At 42.8% G+C, this 12254-nt stretch overlaps 1 protein-coding gene across 2 annotated transcripts in view; it reads right to left on the bottom strand.

The window, feature by feature from the left end:
- The window catches only part of SUCLG1 (succinate-CoA ligase GDP/ADP-forming subunit alpha), a 40049-nt gene extending 29203 nt beyond the window's left edge, over window positions 1-10846 (bottom strand). The window contains exons 1-3 of one of the 2 annotated variants that reach the window (XM_058550816.1): window positions 10633-10686; window positions 6399-6593; window positions 193-296 (exon numbers count right to left, since the gene is read on the bottom strand). In XM_058550816.1, the coding sequence (XP_058406799.1) occupies window positions 193-296; window positions 6399-6453 (159 nt within the window). In that variant the 5' untranslated portion in view covers window positions 6454-6593; window positions 10633-10686. Of the gene's footprint in view, window positions 1-192; window positions 297-6398; window positions 6594-10632 lie in introns of both variants that reach the window. The other variant, XM_058550817.1, reaches the window with a different exon arrangement.
- Window positions 10847-12254: the final 1408 nt, after the last annotated feature.

The following is a 12254-nucleotide window of genomic DNA, read 5'->3' as shown; positions in this document are numbered from 1 at the left end:
TTAAACGCAATTTTCATCTTACAGGCTGACTATAGCGCCTAACTTCCTCCTAAGATACAATTCCATTGCTCTACTGTATACTTTTACGCAACAATCATGCATTGTACCTTTTGTGATATCAAAAAAACAGAAAACAGTTAAATTTTTTTGTAGCTCTAGTATACATCTTAAAAAAAATCTTGATACACATACCTGCTTACCAGTGAAACCCTGGCAAATAACCTTCGTATTCTTATCAATATAGAGATGTTTCCGGGAAGTTGTATAGGAAGAATGCCGAATTCCATTCTGTTGCACTGAGAAGTAAATAAAATAGGACACATGGTAAGTTTTCCAAACTTTTGGACCATGAATTGAACTTGGTGACAAAAAAGAAAAAAACCCTCTAATGCAGGAGCTATCTTGCAATCACAGCAACTTTAAATGTTACTTTTTAAATGATACACATTGACACACTGACACTTCATCTGTGCTCTACTTTCTACTGATTTTGAAACATGGGGAGCTGGCTTTAGTAACTACCTCGATTTCTCAGTTTTCATTGCGATAGGTTGCTGAAAGTAACTTAGGTATTTTTTTACTTGTTTCTCCCTCATCTACTTTTTCAATTTATTTTATTTTCCCTGTTTCTTTTATATGTGAGGTCTTGAATCTTCCATCAGAAATAGATTAGGGGCTGGCCCGGTGGTGTAGCGGTGAAGTGCGCGCACTCCGCTGCGGCAGCCCAGGGTTCAGATCCCAGGCGCGCACCGAGGCACTGCCTGTCAAGCCATGCTGTGGCGGCGTCCCATATAAAGTGGAGGAAGATGGGCATGGATGTTAGGCCAGGGCCAGTCTTCCTCAGCAAAAAGAGAAGGATTGGAGACAGATGTTATTTCAGGGCTAATCTTCCTCACAAACAGAAAAAAATAGATTAGAGAAGCAAACAAAAAAAAAGACACTGTCCTATTCTCCAGGATTCCCTCTTTACCAAGAACCACAATCTTGTAGCTTTTTCTGGACTGAGAAAGAAAAGCTTAAGTTCATCATTTTCATTCCTCAGAAAGAAAACGAGGGCTCAAAGACAAATGGCTCAAATTAAATCCAGGGACTGACTACTAGGTATCAACCCCACTAATAATGTTACTAAACAGCCACGTTTTCCCCATGTGACCCAACCCCTTTAAACCCAACATCTATAAACAACAGGAGAGCTAAGAGGCAAACTTTGTCATGAGAACTAGTAAGAACAACTCTGCAACTCATTCCCCAACAATAATATTAATATTAAATGTTAAGTCATAGAATAAAACTTGTCTAAAATATAACCCAAAATTACTTAATTTGATCTCTTTTGATGCAAGACTCAAGACCTCACGTATAAAAGAAATAGAGAAAATAAAATAAATGGAAAAAGCAGATGAGGGAGAAACAAGTAAAAAAATATCTAAGTTACTTTCAGCAACTGTCCATATTTGTCCAGAGTCCACTCCATGTCTTCTGTCTTGAACCACTGCCTTATGCCCTCCTAAATCCTTAGATCTCAAGTCCAATAATTAATCTGTTTCTAGCCCTTTGAGCATCTGTTAAGTCATCTTCAACTCAGGTACTGACCTCAGCATCTAACAACTCTGAATTTTGGAGACCCCTGTACCTCTAGAGAAGAGAAAGGCCCAGGTTTTGCCCTTACCAACCAGGAGAGGAGTGTTGTGTGCACACCGATCTGTTGGGTCACAGACAACTAACTACACATTCTTGGACTAGACTAGAAACTGAACAAGGGGCCATGAGGGAGCAATGAAGGTCAAGTCCTTCACAATCCTAGCACAGTAGGCACAGCTAATCACCTGACCCTGGGCCAGAGGACGCTACAACAGGGACTGTGGCCTGAGAGCCCACTCTAGCCAGTGTTGTCACTCAAGGCCCCTTCTTGCCCTTGACTCCCAGTTCTCCCAGCTGGAGACCCACAACCACAACACTTGTGGAAGAGCTATACCCTTTCCTCTCCTGCCACTATTCCTGGCAGAATCTGTTCCACCAGTCCCTCCCACTCCTGGAATCTTCAATAAATGCTCCATCTAGCAGGAGGTTTCAGACAAGAAGTAGAAAATTTATTTACAAGATCAAATGATAAAATCAGGATATCTGGAGCCCACACTTGCTAAAGGAAATATTTGCTTTTTGAAGGTCAAGTTTAGTCCTCCACAAGTACCCTCATGCTCATTAATTTAAGAAAGGAGACATCAGACAGTTCACTTCTCCTTCCACAAGGGCAAGAGTGGCCCTGTACCCTGAGAAAGGCAGGTTTGCCTACATCCATAAAGCATGGCCTCAAACCCAGAACAACTAAGATCACTACCCTCTCCTACTCTAGACCTCCTAGATCAACTCTGTGGAGCTCAAGACTTCATAACACCAGATCTCTGGTGCTCATAAAAACTGCATCAGAAAGTGTGACGAATAGTAGCTCACCTACCAGACAGTCTCCTAGCCTTTGGTATTGCTGAGCCTGTGCAATGACCCTGACATTCTATAGCATCCAATGAAGTGGATCTTCGGACATCTATCATGCATATGTGTGGGCACGTATGGGCACGTGTGTATGCGATCTCTCCCTCTACTGTATGAGCCCAAGTTCACACAGATCTAGTTTCAGGTAAGCCAGAACTAACAGGGTGCCATCGCCTTTGAGCCAACCCCAAAATATATGTTCAAAAATAAGGAAATGAAATTCCTGACCACGTTCTGTCCTGACAAGAATCCTGTATGATGCCAGACGAGGTTTCATTGCTAGTGAAATGAGAGGATGCTAGAATAATCAAGCACATATCCCAGTTCCTGGGGTTGTTGCGATCATTCATTTATCCAAGCAACATTTGGAGAGCACCTATGCCAAGCCACAATGCCAAATGTCAAGGATAAAATGTTGAATAAGACAATCTCAGCCCTCAAAGAACACACAATCTATCTAGACTGACATAAAGCAAGCCATAACCGCACAGTGTGCAAAGTACTATGGTAGGAATAGGCCTTGGACATTCGAGGTAGATAAACTCTCCTATCCCAAAGTAGAGAAGTCTGCGTATGTGGGGGGAAGGGGGAGTGTAGAGGGTTGGGAGCTGGGGGAGAAGAGAGGGTAGGGTTAAGGGATAGATTCCTCATTGGGGCTATCTCTAAATTGAGCCCTGGGCTACCAGCAGTTTACTCCTAAAATTCCCAATACTTGACCTCCAACCTCCTAAAGAAAGCAAAGAGGTCTGTCTAGTTCCTGGCCATGGCTGTAACTTCTCTGCAACTAAAAACTCCCTTATTCTCTGCCCTAGTCCTGGCCCACACACAATAGGGATCAACCAGGCACAGGATGTCCCAGATAAGGAACCACTAACCATTATATCCTTCTATTCTGGAATACTGCTGTTGCACATGTAGGTCAAGCAAATGAGAAATGCTGGCAATCAAATGGCCTCTGAAAGCCAGAGGAAAACCTTGAGGCACCCAGCAAGCCACGATGGTGTTCCATAATCACCACAAATGCCTTATTAATCTCAGAAACTCACCCCACACCAAAAGACAAACCTGCCCCATCCCTGCTCTCCCAGTTGCCATGCCCCAACTGCTCTCTCAGTTGCCAAGGCTGTGAGGAGGACCTAAGGGCTGGCTGTACAATTATAGTACATTATAATTCTCCTCACCTTAATTTCTGCCTCGTCTACAGCTCCAAGTGACACACACTCCTGCCAGGACCAATCCTCAGTCTCCCACCACACCATGCCACCATGACATGTAAGGCATGTAACAAATGGTGGATATATTTAAGGTAATACCCTTATTAAATCAATGATAAATCTCACCATTGTTGACATCATAGAATTAAGGAAATTCTTTCTCTTTTGATATTTGTTTGCACTCAGATGGAAATAATGCACAATATGCTTCTATTCCAACAAAAACACCAAATTTTAAGCGACTATATCATTTTCCTTGTTTTTCTCCACCTCACATAATCCAAGGCCCGGAATCACAGGATGGAGGCTGCCCATGAAAACAGTCTCTCCTCATCCCCACTTCCGCATCTCTTCACCCTCCCTCCCACAACCCCACCACTCTCTTTAATTTGGGCTGGTAAAGAGTACAAACTACTAGTAAACATGAAATCTGTCTAACTGGCTCTTGCACTTTCTTTCCCTATTTCATTTATTCTCCACCGAAATTATCTATCAAATGCCTTAAGAAATGAAAAATAGCCTACTGTACTTCTCCTGAAGAATACAAAGTGGTGTGGTTTATTGAATACATCTTCAATCGTCTGTCCACTGCTTAAAGAGGCTCAATCATATTTTGTTTTAAATACAAAGTTAATCTCTGTGACAAAACCATCAAATAACTAGAGCAAACTATTTCCTAAAGTTAAATCTAGAACATAGGGCATGCCATGTTCTAGGATTGGCCATAGGGTGGCCAAACCATTTTGCAAATATTTCTCACCTTTCAATTAGAAAGTCAATCTACTCAACTTCCTGAGAATTTCACTTGCATTAATTCATATAAGTTCACATTTAAATAAAACATTGTACAGTGAGGAATCCTTAAATCTTCACATGACATTCACGACTTTTGAATATAATTGGGGGTGTTGTAGGGGATCCCAGATTAAGAGGAACGGAACTTGTAAACACTTTCATGTGGTAGATAATAAACACTACACAATGTGTGCAGATAGGTGCACACATTTTGTTACTTTCTATACTACATTATTTGTAAGTAAAATTATTTAAGGTTAAATTTATTTCAAGATTATTTCAGGGGCCAGCCCCGTGGCTTAGCGATTAAGTGCGCGCGCTCCGCTGCTGGCGGCCCGGGTTCGGATCCTGGGCGCGCACCGACACACCGCTTGTCCGGCCATGCTGAGGCCACATCCCACATACAGCAACTAGAAGGATGTGCAACTATGACATACAACTATCTACTAGGGCTTTGGGGGAAAAAAAAGGAGGAGGATTGGCAATAGATGTTAGCTCAGAGCTGGTCTTCCTCAGCAAAAAGAGGAGGATTGGCATGGATGTTAGCTCAGGGCTGATCTTTCTCACAAAAAGAAAGAAAGAAAGAAAGAAATTAAAAAAAAAAAAGGTTATTTCAAGTATCATCTAAACACTTTTAGAACTTCTAACTGTAAATCCCATGAGTGTAAGGACCATGTGTTGTTCACCCTCGTGTCTCCCAAGGTACATGGAACAGTGGCTTAGAGTAGACGCACAGGAAATGTCTGACTGAATTTCAGGACTAGAGACAGGGCCTATAAAAGAAACACATATCAGGGCCGGCCCCGTGGCTTAGCGGTTAAGTGCACGCGCTCCGCTACTGACGGCCCAGGTTCGGATCCTGGGCGTGCACCAATGCACCGCTTCTCTGGCCATGCTGAGGCCGCATCCCACATACAGCAACTAGAAGGATGTGCAACTATGACATATAACTATCTACTGGGCTTTTGGGGAAAGAAAAGGAGGAGGATTGGCAATAGATGTTAGCTCAGAGCTGGTCTTCCTCAGCAAAAAGAGGAGGATTAGCATGCATGTTAGCTCAGGGCTGATCTTCCTCACAAAAAAAAAAGAAACACATATCAAGCTAAATGTCATAAGTTTCATCCCTTTTTGTGTGAATTTGGAAAATGTCAATCCTGAACTCCAGCTTATCAGGAAAGAGGGGGAAAAAACATACATCTATTTTTGTGCATGCAAAGATCATAGGTTTCCCTAAAATTTGTATAAAGATTGCACAGAAATCTAGCCCTAAATGCTGCTAGTGGTCCTCAAAGCTTTATCAATATAGTACAAATTCCATGCTAACCTTTTTTTTTAAACAAATAAAGTCCAGAAGCGGTGATGTAATACAAATGGACTATTTCACTATATGAGAAAAGAAAGAACTTAAAGCAAAACATACCATAGACAGAATTAAAGGCAGTGACAGACCAGGAGAGTGTTTTCATAACACGTAACAGACAAGGAATTAACCTTAGTTAGCCACACGAAGTGCCAACAGGAAGGAAGAAACAAAAGTCTAACAGAAAAATGGATGAAGGCCATAAACAAGAAACACAACTGACAACAGTCTGATGACAGACAAATGGTAAATCAGCATACAAGGAGATATCTGACTTTACTAATATTAGGAAATGAGGATTTTAAATTAAATATTAGGGCAGCAGGAAGACCTGAGGCTGGCCACCAGGATGGATTTCCCAGTGCCAAAGACTGTAGCCGCCACACCTCGGGTCATCTCCAGGGAAAGTGGTGGAGTCACCTTCGCTTCAAGTTCCTAGAAATCAGCCAGCGTAACCTTGGGACTGTGTCCCAAGAGCAGGTCAGAACACAGTCCCAGGATCAGACAGCCTGGGCTCGAGCTTACGCTCTGTCGCTCACCAGCCAGGTGACCTGGGGCAGGTCTTTTGCTCTCCCTTAGCCTCAGTCTTCCCATCTGAAAATGGAATTAACAGCTGCCCATGAGGAGGCTGCGATGTTGCTATAAGATGACGCCTGCAAATTGAGCAGCAAAGTGCCCAGTACATTCCCACAACTGGGTTCACATCCTATGTGAGCACAAAGGTAAATGATTTCCTAAAAAGAAAGAACATATAATTCGTATTTTAAAATCAAATAAGTCCAACCAGAAATGCTTTACATATGTTCTCATGCATATCTTACATATGTTTATGTATAAATATACTAATCCATGTCTACATATATTGTATAGTATACACACATATACTGGTAAATTTTTAATTATGAAACATTTTTAAAGGTGCAGCCTCACTGTAAAAACATTGTAAAAATACTACGTACCTCATAGGCAATATGAGAATTAAATGAGTTAATCATATACAGACCACGTAGAATAATGCCTAGGGTAGAGCAAGTGCTATTTCACTATTAGCTATTTATTATCATTATTATTACTGATGCAGAATGAGAAGACCAAATTGCTTTGAGACGTTCACTATGCCAGGTTATTTGCCAGGTACTAGGGATTCAGGGGTGAACAAGACAGACTCAAGCCTTACCCACAGGAAGTGTCCTGCCCTGTAAGGTAAACATTAAACAAAGAAACATAAAACTACAAAAGTGCAAACTGTAATAAAGGTGATGAAGAAAAGGGACTGAGTAATCTGAGAGAGATGTGCTTTCAACAGGGGTGATAAACTTGTACCAGTCAGCCACATGCTGAGTCCTCTTCCCCACAGAGAGCAACAACATCGTTTATAAGATGGCTGCGGGATTCATGATGCGACTATGGCCAAAGAGCACCTGCCCAGATGGGACGCAAACCAGGGCCTTATATGACCAGTTTCATGCTCCTGACCAATAACCTGTGACCCTGTTCCTGAAAATACTCCTCCTCCAACGCACCTCGCAAACCATGTCCTCATCACTCATTTGTTCCTGCATTTACGATTTTAACATGTTATTAATCATATATATTATGCATATGTTAATATACAGGCTATCATGGTTCCTACCAATGAAGGAACTTACAATACAGCAGAGCAGCTCAGCAGCTACTTACCCCTACCCGAATAACCCACTGTTCAAACGCAAAATTATATATTCACGTAATATTTACCAACAAATGAAGCTTAGTTGGCTAAAAGTATCATATGTCACCAAATCTAAAACACCACTGATTTTAAGAAATACTAGTAAGTACTAGTAAGAAAGAAAAAATGCTGCTAATTTATTATAAGGTGTCAATTATGACACATCCCAATTTTACAAATATAATGTAAAAAATATGGGCCTATAGCAACAAAATCCTATCCTTCAGGGAAATGAAATTGTTCCCCCATACTTAGAGAAATTACTTTGAACACTCCCAATTATGTTTCCATGGAAAAAGAAGCTTGAGGTCAGAAAAATCAAACCACTTTCCCATGGCTACACTGATTCATTTAGATAAGGCCATTTTGCATCTCTGAAATAAAGATCTGGTTCTTAGACACAATGGCAACACATACTAGCATCGGAAACATCACTGTTGAGGGTCCCCTTTTCCAAACTATACTTCTAAATGTTTTCCTGATTCCAAAACAGGCCTCCACAACATGGCAAACAGGCAGGTGGCACCTCTGAGCAGGGTAGTCACCTTCTCCACAAACCACTGAGACTGCCCAAAAAAAAAAAAAAAAATCAGAACTTCAAAAAGGAGCCTCAAAGTATCACACAGCATGTATTAGTGGAAAGGCCACCGCAGAGTCAGGAGACCTGAGGTCTAGTACCCATTCTGATACTGACTAGGAAAATGTTCTGGGTTTATTTCCTCATTTGCCAAACAAAGAAATAGGACCAGTTGGATTGTTAAGGTTCACTTTCTGGCATTAAAACACCATAATTCTGAGGTTCAAAAATACTGACTCTTGTTCCCTATTTATTGTAAAAGATCCAACTTATAGGAACTCCTGGCTTATGTTTAAAACAACCTTGCATTGCTTTATACTTCTTGACAAACTAATATTTCAACTTCAAAGGTGCTTATAAAATCCTGAAATTTTGTCATGGAAGAAATCTTTCCCATTTTTCATTTTATTTTCTCTCCCCACTTTAACTGGACTCTTGCTCTTTTTTCACAAGCTATAAAACTGGGTGGGTTTTTTTGGCTTAGGAAGTTCTAAACACTCTAGGCTGCCCCCAACAGGGCTCTTGAAAGCATCTACAAGTGTTTGGGGGTTTTTTTTCTAACTCAAATCAATATTGCAACACTTATGACCTTCAGCATGAAATGAACCATCAACTGAAACTTAAGAGAATAGAGGGAACAACATTGCCTGGCATCTCTAGCATTACTAACCTCAGAGCCTAAATAATTTGTGACTGCCTTAAAAAAAAAGTTTGCAAGGTAATATCATTGTGGCTGCTGTTTTTCCAGTGGGAGTAGAAATGGGCTTAGAAATGCGGCATAGAAAGAGAAGACTTCGGGGATTCAGAGGTTTTTATACATTGTAGTCTGTAACCCCTTTAATATAGAAGATAACTTGGTTTAGATCTCAGATCCCTCAGACCCTTAATAACGGGTTAATCACATGACTAGGATAATCGCAGACCACTCCAGCAACAGAATGCTAAACTAGATGATTTCTTAAGGATTCTGATCTTTTAGACACTCTTTCTTTCTTGACTCTCCTCCTACTGAGAGGGCAGACTTATCTGAGGCTAGCACTTTTCAGAAACTCAGACGAGCAAGACCTCAGAAGAGAAAGACGTGGGTATAACTAACCACGTTTTTCCTTCTGCCTACAACACCCTCAACTGTCCTTTAAATTATACAGTAAGAATCTCCAGAAACCTTTCCCAATAAACCCAACTTTTTCCTACCTGCCAAAGTTATCTAGCCAAGTGTTTGTCCTCAAGTGATCTAGTAACTAAGTGTAGCTATTGTTGCACACTCATTGCACACTTTTAGAATGTAATCTTCTCAAGAAATGGATTAAGTCTCATCCAACATTCAGTACAAGCAGAATTCAAGACAAAGTGGAAGAAAGGAAGAGAAAAGAAAACTAACTTTAGTGAAGTGTCTATTACATCCCAGTGGCTTTATATAAATTGTTTCACTTATTCTGCACAATGAAACCAGATCATTCTGTACTTCATCATTTCTAGGATGCACATTTTTTCACTTTTTAAAATTTCTTAAATCAGGATGCATCTGACAAGCAATGGTGTGTCACAACTTTAATTAGCAATCATCTTCCACTGCCAGTGGTAGACAAAATAATAGTGCACCTTACAAGTGATGGTGTCTCAGAATCACTAAAATATGGTATATTTTCATGGGATGTGAAATAGAAATTGAGGCGTACCTTTAGAAACATCCCCAAGGTTATTACAGACTGTACAGGACTAGCCAGACTTCAAACCCCGATCTGCCTAATTCCAAAGTCTCTTCCTACACAACCTACCTAACAAAGATAGAGACTTGGAACATAGCAAGAATTTTCAATAATCAGCGTTACTCAAAGATTAGCAATCTTGGGTATTAAGTTTTCAGGAGCTGGGGGGTTCACACCGCCTGGTGGAAACATTGTAAATAAGTTGGTTAAGGTCCCAGCCAACCCTAAGCATCTAGGAGTTTTTTGGGCTATGCTGACTCTGGGTGCAGAACCCACCTTTCCGCTGACCCTACAATCTACAGAAAGGATGATTAGAAGTGTAGGAACTTCTGTACACGGATCAGCCTTACCCGCCAATTTCCTACTGATATCCTTCCCCTGCCTCTCAACCCACTCACCCTCCCAGCTGAGTTCATCCTGGATCACCTCCCTCTCCTTCCCAAATAGCGCCAGTCCAGATGCCGCCCCCATCCCACCACTCATCACCGCGGTCACAAGACCATGCCCCCAGGTCCGCAGGGTTCGCAGACCCGAATCCTGGCTCAGCCACCCTACGTCCCCATCCGCCAGCAGCCTAGGTCACTCCCCGGGCCACATCTCCAGCAACCTCTCCCCTCCCCTCAGAGGGTCCCCGATTTGGGGCCAGACTCTCGCGGCTCCCGGCCCCCGCCGAGGTCCCGCCCCGGAAAGCCCAGCCGCGGTCTGGACCAGGACACTGCGCCCGGCAGGGACAGACACTCGCGGGGCCTGGAGGAGAGAGTCCCTGCCGGACTCACGGAGGAAGGAGCGCAAGAGGAGGCGGGCGGTGGTGAGGCCGGGGCTGCCGGAGGCCATGGTTGCAGTGGCAGGGCGGCAGCAAGGGCTGCGGTCATTCACCAATGACACTCGCAGGCCCCCGGGCAGGGCCGAGGCACGAAGAGGAAGCGGATGGCCAGGGCAGTCGCCTGAATGAATTTCCCTCCGCCGAGGCCTCCTCACCCGACACTGGGGCTCTCAGGTGGAGAAGAAAAAAGGAATCTTCACGGAGAAGTAGACTGTAACTCGGATCTTCCCCAAGTTGTGGGTTTCATTCAACATTAATTACCAAGGCATTTTAGGGAAAACCCCACGCAAGGCTGGTCGGCGCGCGCCATTGTGGGAAATGTAGTTCGGTGGCGCCCCTTGTTTAGTTTAAGTGGGGCCTCCGGGAAGCGAAGCGAAGGAGAAGGGGGAAGGCAAACCAGGAGAGCAGGTGGCAGAAGCAGTGAGGAAACTGTGAGGTGCGGTGCAGAACTTTCCGTGTCCCTAGGCCGGTGTGCACCTTCATTTTCCTCTTCTGCCATATGCAGAGGGTAAGACTCCTCTCCGCCTACCCCGGCGAGGACCCGGAAGGATTACCATCAGTGAATCTGAACCCCTGCTAGTGTACGGTGAGGTGTGGACGTGACGAGACACACCAAAAGCTACCTTACTGACGCTTAATTTTTTGGACTGTAGATCTCTGGGTAAAACAAGCTGTCATAGAGTCTTCGACGAGTACTAAGTGAATGAGTGGCTTTTCCCTAGGGAATCTGGAGGACTATAGTTGTAGGTTAAATGTGACTGCTCCCTGTTTGAACAAACCGTCCACTCCTTCTGTAAGAGCCTAAGAAGGAACCTCAGACAGTCCCCGAGTCAAAGGGTAAACAAGAGATAAAGTAATCCACCTCCCTGCCTCCAACTGTGCTCCTGAGATTCCTCATCATTTTATTAAATGAAATTCTAATCCTAATTTACTTAAGTAGTCATTGTAATTGATACTGAGCTGGGTGATGTATGAGTGGGATTCCCTAAGGAGATTGCCCAGTATTTCCTCTATGACCCAGATATTGTCAGTCCCAGGTTGGACTTGCCTGCACACAAAAGCCCTCCCTCATCTAATGGATCATGTCCTGTGATCATTTAAATATTATCAGTGGTTTCCAAATAGGTCCAGTATGAAGACTCATTTTAAATAGCAAAGTTCTTCCTGAGCCTTCACATGATAATGGTTATATTTTTAGTTTCATTTAATTGGTAAAATGTGTGATTGTCACCCACTAGGGGCCTGGAGAAACTCAAAGGTGGGTTTGGAAGCAATTAACTGTTTTTCCAAGTTGTTTCTTTCCCTTTTGTATGTTAAGGAGATGTAACCACCAACCATCCTGAAACTGACCAAACCTCACCACAAGAGCTATGCCTATGACCTTTGTCTTATTTTTAATGCAAAGATCTCTCCAGGAGGAGCTTAGGCCTCATTATGTGGAAGCATGTTCTCCAACTGAACCTGTGCAAGTGAATACCCGCCTCTCTCTTTTGAATATTCGTTCTCCAAACAAATAAATGTTCCTGCTTTCCTTTGTTCGGGACGCCATGACTTTGGAAATGATTCGTCATGGCC

This window comes from Diceros bicornis, chromosome 12 (assembly GCF_020826845.1).
Source record: "Diceros bicornis minor isolate mBicDic1 chromosome 12, mDicBic1.mat.cur, whole genome shotgun sequence".
NCBI lineage: Eukaryota > Metazoa > Chordata > Mammalia > Perissodactyla > Rhinocerotidae > Diceros > Diceros bicornis.
The sequence above is the reverse complement of the archived record's forward strand: the minus strand, read 5'-3'. Positions and strand labels throughout refer to the sequence as shown.